At 47.2% G+C, this 18,858-nt stretch overlaps 1 protein-coding gene across 9 annotated transcripts in view; it reads left to right on the plus strand.

Annotated features, from left to right (window-relative positions):
- Positions 1-18,858, plus strand: part of NDST2 (N-deacetylase and N-sulfotransferase 2) — a 149,373-nt gene that overhangs the window by 127,833 nt on the left and 2,682 nt on the right. For all 9 annotated transcript variants that reach the window (XM_072869347.1, XM_072869346.1, XM_072869348.1 and 6 more), the window contains 11 exons: positions 372-459; positions 649-803; positions 2,317-2,502; positions 2,911-3,039; positions 8,283-8,465; positions 9,271-9,367; positions 10,722-10,845; positions 12,387-12,561; positions 12,818-12,988; positions 14,369-14,478; positions 18,679-18,781. In XM_072869347.1, the coding sequence (XP_072725448.1) occupies positions 372-459; positions 649-803; positions 2,317-2,502; positions 2,911-3,039; positions 8,283-8,465; positions 9,271-9,367; positions 10,722-10,845; positions 12,387-12,561; positions 12,818-12,988; positions 14,369-14,478; positions 18,679-18,781 (1,521 nt within the window). The remainder of the gene's footprint in view (positions 1-371; positions 460-648; positions 804-2,316; positions 2,503-2,910; positions 3,040-8,282; positions 8,466-9,270; positions 9,368-10,721; positions 10,846-12,386; positions 12,562-12,817; positions 12,989-14,368; positions 14,479-18,678; positions 18,782-18,858) is intronic.

Genomic DNA, 18,858 nt, shown 5'->3' on the forward strand with positions numbered 1-18,858 from the left:
AGCAAAGTTCCAGTCAACGTGGGAGAGGAAAGGAGTGTTGAGGTTGAACCTGCAAAGAGTAAGGGATCTGTTGCTTGGAAGTGTGATTTATTGTTGCTTTGCATTAGCACAGACACTCTGGGTCCTTCACATTGAAGTGGAGAGCATCATCTGGCTGTGGGTTTAGTGGCATCATTTAGTACAGCAGGACTACTTCAAGTAAAGACTCTGTATGTGGAGCGCTTGGCTACTCTGCTTCACTCCACAGGCAACAATGCCTTAGTCCCATCCCCTGCGATACCTCTTCAGACTGAACTGGGCACCAGTAGAGCACAGAGAAACATTACAGAGCAACTGAATATGATAAGTTCTTTTTCCTTTCATTCAAACAGGCTTTACTGGGCACCCAGAATAAGCTGAGAACTTTAGTCCCAAATTTCACCTTCAACCTGGGCTTCTCAGGGAAATTCTACCACACAGGTAAGCCCCTGGCACCCCTTTGTCCCAGTGCCTGTGTACAGCCCCCATGTTTGTGTGTGTGTAACACATTAGAGAGAGCATGATTCTCTGTTGGAACGACTCAGCTTTGCAGGGCATTAGCCCCGGCTTTGAAACGTTGAGCCCCTCTTCTGCCTTTTGTTTTTGCACTTCCTTTTCTGCTTTCTGTAGGTACAGATGAGGAAGATGAAGGGGATGACATGCTGCTCAAACACAGGAAGGAGTTCTGGTGGTTCCCTCACATGTGGAGTCACATGCAGCCTCATCTTTTCCACAATGTCACTGTGCTGGCTGAGCAGATGAAGCTCAACAAACAGTTTGCTGTGGTAAGGGGCATAGCAGTTTATTTCCTTTATGGTACTAATCCTTAAGCATTTTTCTGGAATAGCTGTTCAGACCCTGCTGAACCCAAATACTAGTCTAGTAACTCAGCTGCATTTAAGAAAGGCAGTTCTGAAAGTTTAAATTGGTGCATGGCTCCTGCTGTATTCAGGCAAGAAACACCCTTCGCATGCCTGCCTGTGCAATGGGAAGTGCTTCCTGGCACCTGCATGGCCCCAGGCAGCTCCGCTACGTTCCAGGGTGCAAATCCCAAGGCTCTTGTTTGCTGAGGTGTGAACTTGTAGCATTACCATCCAAATCCAATTAACTTACAAACTCTGGCAGTGAGAAAGCATTTCCTTTTCCATCCTTACTCACTGTGGTTTTGCAAGGAAGTCACCTGGTCGGTAGTATAAAATGCTCTGTGTGCTAACAGCCCTACTTCTGGCCTCCTCAGACAATGCTGAAGGAAGTTACTTATCTAGGAAGTCCAGGGGACATTCCCTGGGTTTTGGCAGAGGAGGGGGAAGCCTTGAACATTCTTCATTGCTGGAACAATGTCTGTTTGATGCTTACAGACCAGAGTTGAATATAGCATACATGTTTCTCTGAAAAGAAATGTCCTTTTCACCTCTAGTTTGGTTCTTTTGATGGTAATCCCCTTGGGAATAGCAGGCTGCTGTCTTGTGTTCCCATTACACATACAGATTAGGAATGATCTTGAATTCAGAGCACAGTTGCAGCATTATAGAAACAATTTAGGCTCCTCCTGTTCCTGGTTAAATAACAGTGCAGTCTTTTGCAAAGAGAGACAAAGCACAGAACACAATTATACATATTTAATGTAAAACAGGCTAGCAGTGGGAAGGAGAAGGTTGTTGCTTCATTTAGGGGCTCTGGTTTTATTGTACAGCACCAGGGCAGAGCTGTCATCATTCATATTGTTACCAGAACCACATAGTGGAATTAAAACCCATGAAATTCAGGTATTTTCTGTCATTTTAGTATAGCTCCAGGCCCCATATATATCTTCACCCTCAACAGTCTCTTGCTTCATGTCTGCTTTTCTTTGAATTGCTAGAGACAAGACAGATCCCAGTCGTCATCTTCCTTTCTTTCTATATCAGTTAAGGAAATTTTGTTTTCCTTCTCTAGTGACTCAGATCTAGGCATTGTGGGAGTGACATATGTCACTTAACAGCATTGATTAGTTTGTAGTAACCAAGGAGCCTGACATGAGGCTTGTGAATTGATCTGATTTGTCACACCTGCAAGGTACAAGACCATTCTTACAGCAGCTGTTACCAGTGCTGAACATCCTTGTTGATACAGAATCACCCTTATATTTATATGGATGCATAAAACAAGAAGTACGAGCAGTATTTCAGGTTTCCCAATCCAGAGAGTTTTCATGTTACTCTGTCACCTTGCTCCAACTTGGAGTCTATTGCTAAATATGATCCTTATTAAGGATATTAGTTAAATATTGAATGATCAAGCTGCATATTCTGCTTCCAGGAGCATGGGATTCCCACAGACTTGGGCTATGCTGTAGCCCCCCATCATTCTGGGGTTTATCCTGTCCACACACAACTCTATGAAGCATGGAAGTCTGTTTGGAGCATCGAAGTAACTAGCACAGAGGAATACCCACACCTTCGGCCTGCCCGGTACCGGCGTGGATTTATCCATAATGGAATCATGGTGAGCAAAGCTGGGCGAGCAGAGCCCACTTTCCTGCCCAAGGGACAGTCTCCTAGTGACCTGCATTAGAGACATTAATCTTAATATCACCAGTATTTCCAAAATCATTAAGTCAAGGAAAGAGAAAAAACTTGGCTAAAGCCATTTTTTGGGTTTCTCAGTACAGTTCAGAGGTCAGTACTGAATGGAGAGCAAAACCAAGCACAAGACTAAATTGCAATCCCACTGATTTGTTCGCACTGTGATGAGTAAATGGTTGGGAGGAACATCAAGAGGGTCCTCTGAACCTATATCGCTCACGTCCCTTATTCTCTATATTGATCCACAGAGTACTGCTTTGACACGTTCACGTGTAGATGCTGCTGCATCTGCATCTTATCTAACTTCGCTTTTCTCTGATATTGCCAGGTTCTCCCTCGACAGACCTGTGGTCTTTTTACTCACACGATCTTCTATAATGAATACCCCGGTGGCTCAAAGGAGTTGGACAAGAGCATTCGTGGTGGTGAACTCTTCCTGACAGTGCTCCTGAACCCAGTAAGCTCATCTGAAAGGGGAATCAGTGCATGGGTGTCTTGGCTTATGTGCCTGATGTGGGAAAGGACTAGATCCTATGGGAGATTCAGTATAACCACCCATCACGGTGTGGGTATCTCCAGTGTGATGCTAAGGAGATGTAAAAACGAGGGCCAAGGAGGTACTTGCTAGTTAATGCTGCTTCGCTTTACACACTGCCAAGGAGGCATCAGTATTGAGTGTTGACAGGTGCAACGCTCTGCAGATAGAAACTAGCCAGGGTGACATGCTGAGCATGGCCCAACGTAGAGTGAGTGTTACCTAGGCTGCTGCATCTTCATGAATCAGAAGTGAAGATGTGCCTTGGCTCCTCCTGTTCCACACACATTTGCTGTCTGTTGGCTTCTCCCCTGGCTCACTGATGGGTTTTGTTCAGAATAATTGCTTTCTGTGGGCTTTCGTTATGGAGTGTTCTCCCCTTTTTTTCAATATGTATACACTTGAAACAATTTCTGTGTGCTTTTTTTGTGATGTAGCTGTCGCCCTAAGGCATTTTTGGGAGGTCTGGGTCTAACACAGGTGTTTCGTTTTCCCTTTCAATACTTGACAGTTGCATCAAGCCACCAAGCTACTGTAGTACCTTTAACACCCTGCAGTCCCTTCCCAGTTCTTAGCCATGGATGGCAAATCACATGAGTTTCTCACTTCCCATTGAAGCTGGGAAGATATACTAGGTGGCAAGAGACACACAAAAAAGTGGTCATTTTAGAAAATCCTGCATGGCTAGAATTAGGAGATGAAGCTTTGTAGCCCTCTCCAACCACAGATCACACTCCCTCACATTCCTGCTTGTTGGCTGCAGCAGGAAGACATGCTCTTTTTGATTGTACAGTAACTTTCTCAATTCCCCACCTGAATTTGTTTCTTACTAAAGCTGATTTGGAACCTGTTGTCCTCCCTTTCTCTGAATGGACATTGCCCTGCTAGATTTAGATAGTGATTTTAGAATGTCTACCTCTATAGCCACTCCTGAATATACTGATGTTTAATCTCTTCTTTTCTCATGACTTCCAAATTTCTGCCTTCTTACTTCTCCTTTATACGTCTTTTCCACCAGTGCCTGAGTATGGGAAGAAGCCATGCAAGCAGCTCTGACAGAAAGTAGGTTGTTTCTGACTAGCTTCCTAGGTGGGAACCCTGGAGTACTGGTCCCAGTCATTGAGTACTTGTTTGTGGTATTTGTCATGTAACATCAGTGGCTCTGCTCACCATGATGTTTTCTTTCATTCCCTCCTCCTTTTGCATCTTGATTGCAGGGTTGAATATGCAGCTTTAGCCACTTTTGGTTCGGGCTGTAGAGGCTCAGTGAATCAGAAAATCAAGCTTTTTCCCTCAATGAGCTTAATTTTTTTTTGTCTCTTGCCTAGTGTTTGTCTCTTGTCCTAGTGTTTAGTGCATCTCTACTAGAAGTAGAACTGTGATAGTGAAAAGACCCTCGCAGTGTGCACTGGGTGCATCACACAAACAAGCTGTAGTTTACAAACAGGCCCTGTAGTTTCTGAAGGTTAGCCTGTGACCAACTCTGGCTTGGTCTATGATCTGCACAAGGTATGGGTCCATAACAGCCCTAGCTAAAAAGCTGTAGGGGTTCATACTTCCAGGTCTGGAAGCCAACCTTCTGTCCCTAAGGTCTGGAAGCCAGCCTTCTGTCCCTATCCCCTGAGACAGAATTGTTATCTTTACACACCACAACGAAATCTACCTGCTTAATAAAAGTCTGTAGTAAGGAGAAGGCTATTCTTTGCATTACATATGGAGTGATCAGTCAGATGGAAAGAAACCGCTTTCTTCTCTGTGACCATTGCTTTTCTGGGCTTCTGTTCCCATATATTGGGTGAATTCCACCTTGTCCCACTTCATAATTGTCAGATTTTAAAGAATGCCTGCAGAAATAGCCACTGTGAAACTTAAGAGCTCTAGGTTCCTCTTGGAAAACCAATTGCCAGACTGTAATGTGGAGATCATTGCTGGTCTAGAAGGCTGTGCCAAGGAATTTATAGAAACATAGTTTCTAGAGCTACCCATTAAAATTTGCTGATAAGCATGTGACGGTCGAAGCAGCTGGTAGTGATCTGTGATTCAGAAAGTTTGGGAAGATTGTGCTCTGGTACAGGATGAGCTTATTTACCAGATTTACTGTTGGCTCTTTGTGGTGACTTCTAAAACTCTTCCAGGCGCCTTCAGATGCTTCCGATGTTTACACTTTTGCTTCCTTTTGGCAGTGGAGCATTTCTCTCTCTGTCAGCAGTGGAGTACTGTGCTCTAAGCTCCTCTTCATTGCTCATGTTTGCACAGTGACTCAGACCCTTGCATTCCCCCTCTCGCTGATAGAGCCATCTCACAGACCTGATAGAAAGCTGGCCAGCCCCGCAGCCCCAGCAGTGATCCAGAGCAGACTTGGACCAGGCTCTTTCAGTCCTTTTTGGTGCTTCCAGCTCCCTTTGAGTGGATATACGCATGCAGGAGTCTCCAAGCCTGTATGCGTATGATTAACTCCACAGTGCAAACAGAAGATGTTTGATCTTCTGACTAGTGAACAAGGTCTGCTGTCAGGAAGAAGAATAGCTGTTGATGTTCAGCGGACAGGCTGCCGTGTGCCCATTTGCTAATTCCTAGAAGCAAAGGGCATCTTTGTGATCACTTTTCACAAACACTTTTGCTCATACTACGCAGGCAGGTTACTGCTGTGCCCACAGCTGCTTATTACGTATTGCAAGGATGCTCATACCCTCCTGTTTTCTGTATTCTAGGCTCTCTGTGACCTTTGCTCTCATCTTTCCTCAGTGTGAAGGAAGGGAAACCATGGCATGCTGACAGTGGAAGGGAGGGGAGAGGAGGGAAGTGTTATTACCAGGCCAGTCCCTGGGGTCACTGGGTGTGGATGGAAGGGAGGGAGAGATGGGACTTGAGTGTAGCTTATGTCACAAGTAGTGCTCAGAGCTGTTTTGGCAGCAGTAGCTGTGACGAGGCAGAGCAAGCTGCCAGACCTTGTTAAACAGTGCATGTGTGTTACAGGACGTGACTGCACGCTCAGCAGTACCAGGAAACACCTCTTCGGTTGGGCTTGTCTTGTCTTCTAAATCCAGTTGCTTGGGACTGTTTGCAGGTGACAGCATTATCTGTGTGAGCCATTTTACTGAATGTAGTCAGTCTTGAGACACGGTTGCTAACCTGGATCACATGCAGGCTTTTTTTATTCTGGAAATCTTGAAGGGGCCCCAGGTGGTGACCTGCGTCCTCCCTGCTGTAGTACTTGGTTTATGCCAGTGAGCCAGACACGTCATGCAGCAAAATTTTCCTCTAAATGTTTCACCAGCAAGTCAAAGGGATGAGCCACCCTTGCTGTCACACTACCTTCCTGGTGTTTCCCAGAAATGGGCAAAATACAAGACACATCCTTTTACTGCCTTATGTGCTCCATGGCATGGCCCTACAGTTACCCAGAAGATCATTCTGTCCTTTGCTCTGTTGTATTTAGCACATCCTTTTTACACAACAGCACCAAGCACACGCTGCTCTTTGAAGTGTAGGTGCCAGAGCCTGTCTGGCAGGGCTTCTCTGTCAGCTCAGTAGGAAACCAGAAGTGAAAAACTCACAGACGGACAAATGTGATAAATTGTTAACTCCGCTTACTTTCCATGTGTCCCAGAGTCCTACCACTGTTTTCTTTTGCCTACCCAAAGACCCTGGGGTGTGAGCACCTTATGGACAGGATTAAATTCATTTCACAGTGGCTTGGGAATGGCTCAGGCACAAAGAGCTACTATCTATCAGTACCTCTTGTCGCACTGAGACCAGTCCATGGTGACACTGGGCAGAAAACTGAATTCCAGCCTCCTGAGTGCCAGCAAATGTCTTCATCCCAAGACCATCTGTCTCCTGCTTCCCCCTTTTGCTCTTCCCCTACTGTGAGTGGGAAAACCACTCCTGCCCCCTGCCAGGGAAGCCTGTTGTTGCCTGCTGACCTTATCTGGCATCATCAGGATTCAGCCCTGAACTGTACAGCAATGGATGCCCCCACTGTGACTGAGGTCTCTTCCCCTCCCTGCACTAGCAGACACTGGGTGGGGAGCACTAAATCATCCACGTAGTCATTCTTCCATTGGCCTTAGTGTTCTGCTTTTGTTTTGCTAACTTCCAGCCATGGCGTGGTTTGTGTCTGGCAAAGTGCTGTTTTGTTACAGGCACTGGGATGCCCAATTCCATGGGACCTGTCAAAGCCACACACCAGAGTCAAGCTGACAGCAGTCTTTTGCACTCTTTTCCAAAAGTTAAAATACTGAAAAACAGACAGGAGGGAAATGTGTCTGTTTGAGAGAAGAGATGGCTTGGCAAGGCAGAGGTAGCACACCAGCTCCTGAGCACTGCAGTGCTGAGGGGGCTCCCATGGGTGCTCAGTGCCACTTTACCCAAGGGTTTACATCCTCAGGCTTGGCAGGACGTTTTTCAGGGGCTGTCTATGCTGAAGGCTCTTGTGAGCTAAAACCTTATCAGCTGGTGTCTGTTCCTAGGACAATGTCCTAGTGCAATGTGTCTTTGCAGTCCATGTTCAGATCCCCAGGTACGCTTGTTTGTATTTTAAAGTGTGAATTGCCAGTTGTTCCTTTACACTTGAGAAGTCAACTCCAAAGTGAATGAAAGCTGACAGGCTGTGGGCCTAGAAATAACTCCTGTGAAAACCGTCCTTTGTGCTGCTGTGCCCTGGCCTGCAGCATGCTGCCCCTCTCCCTGGCCTGCTCCCCTGCTGTAGCAGGCACTGCAGCTAGAGAGGTTGCCCTGGTTGTGCCTCGGGGAGAGGAAGGGAAGCTCCTGTTCTCCCATGAAAGAGGCTTTGCAAGGTTTTGACTAGGAGGGAGTCACTGGCTAGCCCTTGTTCCCCTAAATGTCCCAGAGCCAATTGAATGGGATTTTGAAACTCTTCTGGACTCACATCCAGGGCTCAGTTATCACCCCTCCACACCATTCCCGGGGGTTACTGAGAGGTCTGTGTCCCTCCTCTCCTGAGTTCCTCCTGTCTTGCAAGCGCTACATTTCTTTCATTTTTCATCAAGGCAGTGCTGTATCCTGGCAGATAGACATTTGTCAACCCAGACAGCCAGGGCAGTCTGAGATGTGAACAGCCTCTTGCTGACAGTGGAATCAAGCTAGGAGGAAACAGTACTGTTACCTGATTTACCAGTATCCCATGTCTTTCCTATTTTCAGATCAGCATCTTCATGACCCACCTGTCCAACTATGGGAATGACCGTCTGGGACTGTACACTTTTGAGAGCCTGGTCAAGTTTGTGCAGTGCTGGACCAACCTTCGCCTGCAAACACTGCCCCCTGTCCAGCTTGCAAAAAAGTACTTTGAAATCTTTCCCCAGGAGAAGAATCCCTTGTGGCAGGTGAGGAGGCAGCTTTAACCACTCCTAGTGGTTTTCCAAGAGGTTTGTCCCACATTTAAAGTGTGGCAAGGCTGCTGATGTAGAGCACAGAGGAGTAATGCATAAAGCTTTTAGGTTTAACCTTTGTGGCTTGAGGCTGCAAGTGGCAAATTGCAAGGTGGAAGGGGTGGGGAGTAGGAGCAGTAGGACACAGTCACGGTGTGAGCTTAGGACAGGGATGGCTGTCATAAGTGACTGGGGGGCAGGCTTGCAGGCATTTGGGTCGTTAAAGGCTTATATTAGAGCAAGCTGCTGTGAAATGTTAAGTGTGTGAGGAAGAACCCTGTTTGGTGCTGGAGGAGCTTGCAGGCATGTTAATGTGATTAATCTTAAAGTAATTTCACACTGCAGAATTCATGTTCATTAAATAAAAACATGCTTATTCTATTTTATCCCAGTGCAGCAGCTCTCTGCATGGTAATGAGCAGATGAAACTAACCGAGGGTGATAGAGTTGTCTGTCTGCCAGAAGTTCACAGATGCTGAGCTGTGCTATCATGGTGGCCCAGCCCAGCATGGCTACATAGGGCAAGGCCTGTGGTTAATGCTCTCAGAGGGACTTTGGCTCCCATGTCACTTTGGAGCTTTTGAAAATGTTACCCCGTGTTTTTACTTAACTCTTCCTGATGCCTGGCAGAGCAGCAGTATGGCTGTGAAGTGTTCTTCATATGCTAATAGCATTTTCCCATGAGGACTGGCCTTCCAGCTTTTCCTCCCCTTTCCATTAGCTCCTGTGGTAATGCTTAATCCCATCGCTTGTGCTGCAGAATCCCTGTGATGATAAGCGGCACAAGGATATCTGGTCCAAAGAGAAAACATGCGATCGACTCCCCAAGTTCCTCATCGTGGGACCTCAGAAAACTGGTAATGTGAATACTTTATCTGAAGATAGATTGGAGCTTCCATCTCATTCCTCCAGAGAGGAGAGCTGGAAAGGTCTGTGTTGTAGGTCTGTATGGCTGCCCTTTATGCAAGCTGCCAAATGGCTGCAGAGGACGTTTCGGAGAATCTCAGATTTGTTCTAACCTAAATCTGGCAAGTCCATCAGTACTTTGTGCCCTGGAACTTTGCTTGGCTCAGTCCTGATTTGCAGGGAAAAGCCCTACCTGCAGAGCTGTGTTTTGGCTTTTCCACATAAGCTCAGAGAAACTGTGACCTTTCTTAGTGTGTCACAAACATAAGCTGTCAGCAGGACTAAACACACACGCTTAGCAAAGGTTACGATGAATGCTCCCCAGTGCTTTTATTGCGACAGATCTGTGTACCCACTGCATGTTCCATGTCACTGTCAGTGGGAGGTAGAGATCCTCTTTTGTCTGACCTCTGTCACCACCTCTTAACTGCTGTGGCATTGTGGTTGGCAGTGACATGGCTGTATGTACTGTCCTGAGGAGTCCTTTCTAGGCTGAAGAGAGCAAAATCTCTTCAGCCGAAGCCAGGTCTTCAAACCTTGGCTTTCTCTGTAGTGCAGTGAAACAGCAGCTGCCAATCATGCACAGCCAAAAGTGGGCTGGCCTTGGGAGGCAGCTTTTCCCAGCCAAGCTGCTGTCTCCTGCCTGTGTCACTGTGAAGCTCTGTCAATGTGTGTGCAGCATGGGCCCTCCTGTATCACAGCCCAAGGTGCTTGCAATGGCACAGTAAGAAAACCCTTCTCTCAGCTGATTTATTGGCCTGTTGGAGGCCTACAGCTGTGTGCTGAGCAGGATTATCGGGTTTGGCTGGGCAAAGGGAAAACATCTACAGCACAGGCAGGCCAAGGCATCTCTAGCTGAATTCTTACCCAAGGACACTAATGTTGTCCCTAGCATGTCTCCTTCCCAAACATGTGATACTGTCCTGCAGTGCCCAGGCCACCTCCCGTTTGGCAGGTGTGGGTTCTGCCACATGACAGTGTGGCTATGCCACCAGGGAAAAAAGGCATGGGGGTAGCCCGGCCATGGTAAGAACACAAGATAGCCAACACAGGTGACAGCTGTCATGCTAAGGAGGTGACTTAAATCAGCTGCATGAGCTGGAAACGTGGGATTGAACTGCTGAGTCAAGTTCAGTCCCAAAGTGCTTGCTGTCGCTGCTCTTGTAACCTGCATGAGTTAAGGGGTGGGTTAGCCAGGCATGGTAGGAGTGTGCCCACTTGGGGACTGTTTTTTGCAGTGTAAAGCCTTTCATTCAGCCAAGCATTATGTGTGACCCGGGTCCCATTAACTGGTTCCTGTTGCAGGCACAACAGCTGTACACTTCTTCTTGACCATGCATCCAGCTGTCACCAGTAACTTCCCAAGTCCATCCACCTTCGAGGAGATCCAGTTTTTTAATGGACCCAACTATCATAAAGGAATTGATTGGTAAGAATCCTGACGCATGTTCTTCTGTGATAAGGTGTGCCCACGTTGTCTTCTCCTGAGTCTCTCTGTATGTCCTTCATTCTGTATGTCCTTCAGCCACCTTAGTAGCTTCTTTATTCCTGAACAGCTGTTTTCATTGCTGTTGCTCAGCACATGTTCTCTGTTTTCCTGCTAACCCAACTGCTTAGTTCCAGGAGCAGGACAGGTAGTTTCTGATATTAGTGACTGTTCGCCAGGAGATTTCTGGGCATGATTTAGCTTTAGAAATTCAGTCTTTGTTGAATGCACTGCTGTCATGAGGGTTCTTCTCCTTTGACTCCATGCAAAACAGACAACAGCGTGCTCACTGAAAAGTTCTTTGTGGTTTCCAAGTTAGACACGTGGACAGAGGGGACAACCTCCGTACTGTCATTCTGGACCCTTTAGAGTTAACAGAGATGACACTGCATTCCTTGCGCTGGCTCCAGTGTCTCTTCGGCCACATCCATACCCTGTTCTTTACCTGTACAAGTATGCAATTTTGATAAAGTGTTTCCACCTGGCAGGGAAATTGTAGTGTCACTATGGCACTGTTATGCCACAATGTTTCCAGGCAGAGAAATTTTAAAGTTGTTTCTTGCTAGAAGCATGCACTTTGGGTCCACTGTGGCACTGCACTCCCTCATGTGTGGCTCTGAGGGACGGCTGTGTCGCAGGAAGGCATTCTGCCGTGGGATTTCTTTGCCCATGAGCTGTGGGAGATTTTGTCTGACTTCTCTAACCATTTAGAGGACTGTTGAAAAGATATTGGAGGGTGGTTGGTACTTGAGTGAAGCTGACATGAGTCAAGCACTACAGAGCAGTTGTACTAGCTGATAGATAGGCTTAGAAAGTGTAGGCTTTTACGTGCATCCCTGGAAGAGTCATACAACTTGAGTGTAGCATCACATGCAAGAGGAGAATCTTCACGTTTAGGATGGAATTCGAGTTCATTGTTCAGCTTAAATTTCAGCAGAGACCAGTCTTCCAGTGCTTTGCAGTGTCCTGTTCCCCCATTACCCTCTACCCTACCATTATACCCTGCCTTACTAATTTTACAAGCTCCTGTGAGGCAGAGCAGAGCTCTTGACCCTGTGTCTCACCTATGAACTGAGGTAGAAAGAGATAAACGATTTAGACGGGTCTAAACCAAGTGGTCAGCGGCAGGGCAGGCAGCTGATTCTGGCCTTATTCTTGGGACAAAACTTCTTTTCTCCTAGAGCTTGCAACTCGTACCCTACCCTCAGCCTTTTCCTTCCACTGTCTGAGGACTTGGGGAACACACTCTCAGCAAAATACTTTCTTACCCTTTTATAGTCTCCAACTTTCTATGTCGTGCTCCACCGCCCCTTGCGAAGTCATGCCTCTGCCAGCTCTGCACTCGTTTGCCTGTTCATTGCATTACAGGGAGGTGCAGTTGTTCTGTGAACTGTGTCTGTTGAAGAGGAGGAAGGGAATCATTTTGTCATGTGCCGTTTCTTTGTTGGGCCATGCTGCTCACCAGCGTCCCGTCTCTTCGGCAGGTACATGGAATTCTTTCCCATCCCCTCCAATGCCAGCACAGACTTCATGTTTGAGAAGAGTGCCAATTACTTTGACGCAGAGGTGGTACCAAAACGTGGTGCAGCCCTGCTGCCTCGAGCCAAAATCATTACTGTTCTGATCAACCCTGCTGACCGAGCCTATTCGTGGTACCAGGTAACTTCCCTGCACTGCTCTGCGGGTGAGGGCCAGAGAGGTATTCCAGTGGGGTGAGGTGCAAAGCTCGGGGCAGAAAGCCCATGGATCCATTTTCACAGAGGGGCCGGGGAGATGATGCAGGCTGCCTGCGGAGTGTGGACAGTTATATACAAAGGCATTGGTGGGTGGTTGTGCTGAGTCAGTGGGTTCTGCACAGAGATGTGCAAGATGGAATTTTGTGTCCCTGCTCCTAAATTCAGTTTATGTTTTTCAGCACCAGCGTGCTCACAATGACCCTGTGGCGCTCAATTACACTTTCTACCAAGTGATCTCTGCAAAATCCCAGGCCCCTCAGGAACTGCGCAACCTGCAAAGCCGATGCCTGCTCCCTGGCTGGTATTCAACTCACCTAGAGCGCTGGCTAACATACTACCCCTCTGGGCAGGTAGGAGGTTTGGCAGTAGAAGCCCTCTTGGAGCCCCTTGAAGGTTTAGTGTAGAGGAGAGGAGAACAAACTGTAACACATGCATGTGCTCTCCCCCCTGTCCCCACCCCCCCCTTGTTTTCATTTCACCTTCTGTCTTGTCTTTTGGAAGAAGAGCCACTACTTGCTTCCTCCTCTTATGAGCTGATAAGAAATAAGGCTTGAATACTCCAATTTTGCACTTTATTGTATTTGTAAAAGTAAATGAGTGCAAGAGGATACTGTGATCTCCCAGGAAGCTCCACACAATATTGAGAAGTTCAGCAAGAACAGCACTGTTAGCACTCCCTTCCTTTCATCTTGGCAGCCTGCAGCCCAGGGACCCTCTTCAGGCCCAGTAGGTGTTCAGCTACTTGCTGTGGTTTCATTGCTTTAAAGAGAGGCTCTTGGACTCTGCCACTTGTTAATTCCCATGTTGTGAAGCCTTTAGCTGTCTGCTGAAGGGAAGTTCACTGCAGAGATATCAGGATTCTGGGTTTTGTGTATAAATTTGCAAAAAGTCAATTAATAGACAGTATAGACCATTTCTGCGTCTAAATCCCCAAGAAATTTATAAACCATCTAATACATTGTGAGTCAAGATGTGTTTTTTCAAATTCCTTTCTGCTGCTGGGGTTATCCTCAGACAGTCTATAATCTAGCAGAGTCTTATAATGTCCACTTAGTCTCTTATTCTCTGCCAAAGCAGCAGCCTAAACTCTATGTGATAGATCTGCCAAGACTAAGAGAGACATGGGAAAACATTTTGGGTTCGTGTTTCATTGCCTTACTATTCCTGAACGTTACTGCTGTGAGGAATGATAGATCCGGACACACCATCCTTGTACTTACTGTGGGTCATGGTCTCCTACCTTCCCCAAACTTCAGTTCATGTGACTATTCTCCTATTGTGTTCTTTGGAATAGGTAATTTATTAGCACAAATGTTGGTTCATTATTGTCTATCATACATGTAACAGGAGAATAATCATAGGTTACAGAAGAATACTTAGCACAATGGCTGCTGACATCTAAAAAGAATACATGAGGTTTCCAGAGACACTCCGTAAGTCATGCTACTGCTAGGCCTTAATGCTCAGTTACATGGGGTGTGGCCAAAGGCAAATTTATGAAGCAAAGCCTGTCAAGATGTACTGTCTTACAGTTTTTGTGCCCTGTATCATAACTCGTGTCTGTGGTGACAAATGGGCCACATCCCCACACGGTGTTGCTCTAGAATAAACAGGCTTTGGCACCCTCTACTTACATGCACAAAGGCCAGGGGCAGCTTTGAGAGCCAGGAAGCTCACGGGTGCCATTCAGCACAAGCTCTCAGAGGCTAAGGTGGCTGCTGCCTTTTCAGCTTCTCATTGTGGACGGTCAGGAGCTGAGACACAACCCTGCCTCTGTAATGGACAACATCCAGAAGTTCTTGGGAGTTACGCCGCTCTTCAACTACACCCAGGCCCTCAGGTAAGGAAATTGTTTTTGGGAGGATGCTTTCTTAGCCAAGTGTGATACTAATAAGTACTTGATTTTTATCTCTACCAACAAGACCTGCCAAGGTTTCAGAGTTATGCCTAACCCTAAAATTAGGTTCAGATAGCATGAGGTGCTGTGCTAAGACTGGAACCATAACTTAGTCTTTCCAGAAATGATAGGGGAAGGGGTGTTTTTTGGCACTGTCATGGAGGAGCATGAAGTTGCTCACAGCAGTAATTACGATGTTTTCCATTTGATCTTTGTGGTTTCAGAAAAGGTGCTGGAGTTATTAGCGCTCCTTATGCATTGTGTTATACCTATATCTGACAGAAAGTAGAGGAAGCATGATAAAAAATGTGTGACAGGCTGCTCATATCTTCAACTAGATGGAGATTAGGGACACATCGCACAGTTTTGAGGTAAAGAGCCTATTATTACAGAAGATATGGACTTGACAGGTGCCCAGAGCTGTGTTAGGAAGTGTTAGCGGAGGCTGCTACTATGTTGAAGGATGTTACTCAGCCATTACTGTGACCCTGCCCACAGTGCAAGTGCAGTTAATCTGAACAAATTAAGTGCTAGCTGAAGGTGACCTGTGGCCATATCAGTCTTCAGTGGAAACTCTGCAAGCCCACTGGAGATCCTCTTTGCAGCTGAAACGGGTGTTTTCACATGTTCTCTGCTATCACGGCCTATGCTAGCTGAGGGTAGTGGGTGGTGTGACTGTGTGTAGGCATACAGCAATTTGCCCTTTCCTTTAACAGTAAAGAGAGGAGAACCAATTCAGTTCTCTTCCTACAGTTGTTTTCCAAGGGGGTGGCACGTGGCTCCCCAGGGAAGGGCAGATTTAGAGAAATGTCAGATTACTTGAAAGCTTCACTTGCTTCAGCACATGCCATGATGGTAAATGAACTATTTCCAGTAGTGGTAGTGGCTGGTACCCTTCAGCCAGGGTCAGAAAAGAAACGGTATTGGTCAGCTTGCCTCAGAGTTTGGTAGAGGTACTTGCTCAAACCCAAGCTCACCTTTGGCTAATTGAGAGGACAGGACAGACGAGACCAGGTATGGTTCCCAGAATTGCCTTATACCTGTGTTTTAGCAAGAGAAGAAACACTGATACTTTAAACAGGATTCTCTAAAACTTTCAACTATAAAGAGGAGAGTTAAAAGAATTTACATACTAAAACATTGATTATTATTCCCCCCCCCCCCCCCCCCAAAGCTTAACAGACAAATATTGTAACACCATATTACCTCTGAAATTTGCATAAAGCTGAAACAGTCATGGTTGTAATGGATTTAAATGGCTATAAACTCTTCAGGAGGGATAGGCGAGGCAGGAGAGGTGGTGGGGTAGCCCTATACGTTAGGGAGTGTCTGGATAGTTTAGAGCTCGATGATGGTGACGATAGGGTGGAGTGTCTATGGGTAAGAATCAGGGGGAAGGCCAACAAGGCAGCTGTCGTGGTGGGAGTCTGTTACAGACCACCCAACCAGGATGAGGAGAAAGACAAACTATTCTATAAGCAGCTGGGAGAAGCCTCACAATCGCCAGCCCTTGTTCTCGTGGGGGACTTCAACTTACCAGATGTCTGCTGGAAATACCATTCAGCAGAGAGGAAACAGTCTAGGAGGTTCCTGGAGTGCGTGGCAGATAACTTCCTGACACAGCTGGTGAGAGAGCCAACTAGGGAAGGTGCCCCGCTGGACCTCTTGTTCACGAACAGAGAAGGACTTGTGAGCCATGTGATGGCTGGAGGCCGTCTTGGGCAGAGTGATCACGAAATTATAGAGTTTTTGATACTCGGAGAAGCGGCGAGGGGGGTCAGCAAAACTGCCGCCTTGGACTTCCGGAGGGCGGACTTCGGCCTGTTTAGGAGACTGGTCGACAGAGTTCCCTGGGAGGCAGCCCTAAAGGGCAAAGGAGTCCAGGAAGGCTGGACATTCTTTAAGGAGGAAGTCCTAAAGGCACAAGAGCAGGCTGTCCCCAGGTGTTGAAAGATGAGTCGGCGGGGAAGAAGAGCGGCCTGGCTGAATAGAGAGCTTTGGCTAGAACTCAGGAAAAAAGAGGAGAGTCTACGACCTCTGGAAGAAGGGGCAGGCAACTCAGGAGGACTACAAAGGTGTAGCGAGGCTGTGCAGGGAGAAAATTAGAAGGGCCAAAGCTGAGCTAGAGCTCAATCTGGCTGCTGCCGTAAAAGACAACAAAAAATACTTCTTCAAATACATTAGCAGCAAAAGGAGAGCTAAGGAGAATCTCCAGCCCCTAGTAGACGGGGGAGGGAACACAGTGACCAAGGATGAGGAAAAGGCTGAGGTACTTAATGCCGCCCTACGCCTCAGTCATTAATAGCAGGGCCAATTGTTCTCTGGGTACCCAGCCCCCTGAGTTGGAAGATAGGGACAGCGACCAGAATGGAGCCCCCATAATCCAGGGGGAAATGGTTAGTGACCTGCTGCACCACTTAGACGCTCACAAGTCTATGGGGCCTGATGAGATCCACCCGAGAGTACTGAAGGAACTGGCAGATGTGCTCACCAAGCCCCTTTCCATCGTTTACCAGCAGTCCTGGCTAACTGGGGAGGTCCCAGTTGACTGGAGATTAGCAAATGTGACACCCATCTTCAAGAAGGGCTGGAAGGAGGATCTGGGGAACTACAGGCCTGTCAGCCTGACCTCGGTACCAGGGAAGCTGATGGAGCAGATCATCCTGAGTGCCATCACCCGGCATGTAGAGGATAACCAAGGGATCAAGCCCAGCCAGCATGGGTTCAGGAAAGGCAGGTCCTGCTTGACCAACCTGATCTCCTTCTATGACAAGGTGACCTGCTTAGTGGATGAGGGAAAGGCTGTGGATGTTGTCTACCTAGACTTTAGTAAAGCCTTTGACATGGTTTCCCCCAGCATTCTCCTGGAGAAACTGGCTGCTCATGGCTTGGATAGGTGTACTCTTCGCTGGGTAAAGAACTGCCTGGATGGCCAAGCCCAGAGAGTTGTGGTGAACGGAGTTAAATCCAGTTGGTGTCCGGTCACAAGTGGTGTTCCCCAGGGCTCTGTGTTGGGGCCAGTTCTGTTTAATATCTTTATCAATGATCTGGATGAAGGGATCGAGTGCACCCTCAGTAAGTTTGCAGATGACACCAAGTTGTGCGGGAGCGTTGATCTGCTTGAGGGTAGGAAGGCTCTACAGAGGGATCTGGACAGGCTGGATCGATGGGCCGAGGTCAATTGTATGGGGTTCAACAAGGCCAAGTGCCAGGTCCTGCACTTGGGTCACAGCAACCCCATGCAACGCTAGACTTGGGGAAGAGTGGCTGGAAAGCTGCTTGGTGGGAAAGGACCTGGGGGTGCTGGTTGACAGCCGCCTGAATATGAGCCAGCAGTGTGCCCAGGTGGCCAATAGCATCCTGGCTTGTATCAGGAATAGTGTGGCCAGCAGGACTAGGGAAGTGATCGTGCCCCTGTACTCAGCACTGGTGAGGCCGCACCTCGAATACTGTGTTCAGTTTTGGGCCCCTCACTACAAGAAAGACATTGAGTTGCTGGAGCGTGTCCAGAGAAGGGCAACGAAGCTGGTGAACGGTCTGGAGAACAAGTCTGATGAGGAGCGGCTGAGGGAACTGGGGTTGTTTAGCCTGGAGAAGCAGAGGCTCAGGGGAGACCTTATGGCTCTCTACAACTACCTGAAAGGAGAGTGTAGCGAGGTGGGTGTCAGTCTCTTCTCCCAGGTAACAAGTGATAGGACGAGAGGAAATGGCCTCAAGTTGCACCAGGGGAGGTTTAGACTGGATATTAGGAAATTTTACTTCACTGAAAGGGTTGTCCAGCATTGGAATAGGCTGCCCAGGGAAGTGGTTGAGTCGCCATCCCTGTGGAAGTATTTAAAAGACGTTTGGATGAGGTGCTTAGGGACATGGTATAGTGGTGGTCTTGGTAGTGTTAGGTTAATGGTTGGACTCGGTGATCTTAAAGGTCTTTTCCAACCTATACAATTCTGTCATTTCTTGTCAAAGCAGTCAAGTGCTAAAAAAAAAAAAAAATTGAACCAATACCATAAATAAATAAATAAATAAATAAATAAACCCAGTTTTTAAAGCATTGAAATGGGAAATACCTATGGAGCTACTTAATTTCTGCTGCTACTAATTGGGCATGTGGCCATACCTTTTAAAGACAAGTGTCCTTTTCAGATTTGATGAAGCAAAAGGATTTTGGTGCCAGCTGCTAGATGGAGGGAAGACTAAATGCCTAGGAAAGAGTAAAGGAAGAAAATACCCTGACATGGATTCCTCGGTGAGTAACTGTCTCAAATCTGTTGGCAGCAAGAGACGTAGAAATATTGAGCAAACCAACCTGGATTTTCCTACCAC

Source organism: Ciconia boyciana, chromosome 8 (genome assembly GCF_034638445.1).
Source record: "Ciconia boyciana chromosome 8, ASM3463844v1, whole genome shotgun sequence".
In the NCBI taxonomy this organism is placed as follows: domain Eukaryota; kingdom Metazoa; phylum Chordata; class Aves; order Ciconiiformes; family Ciconiidae; genus Ciconia; species Ciconia boyciana.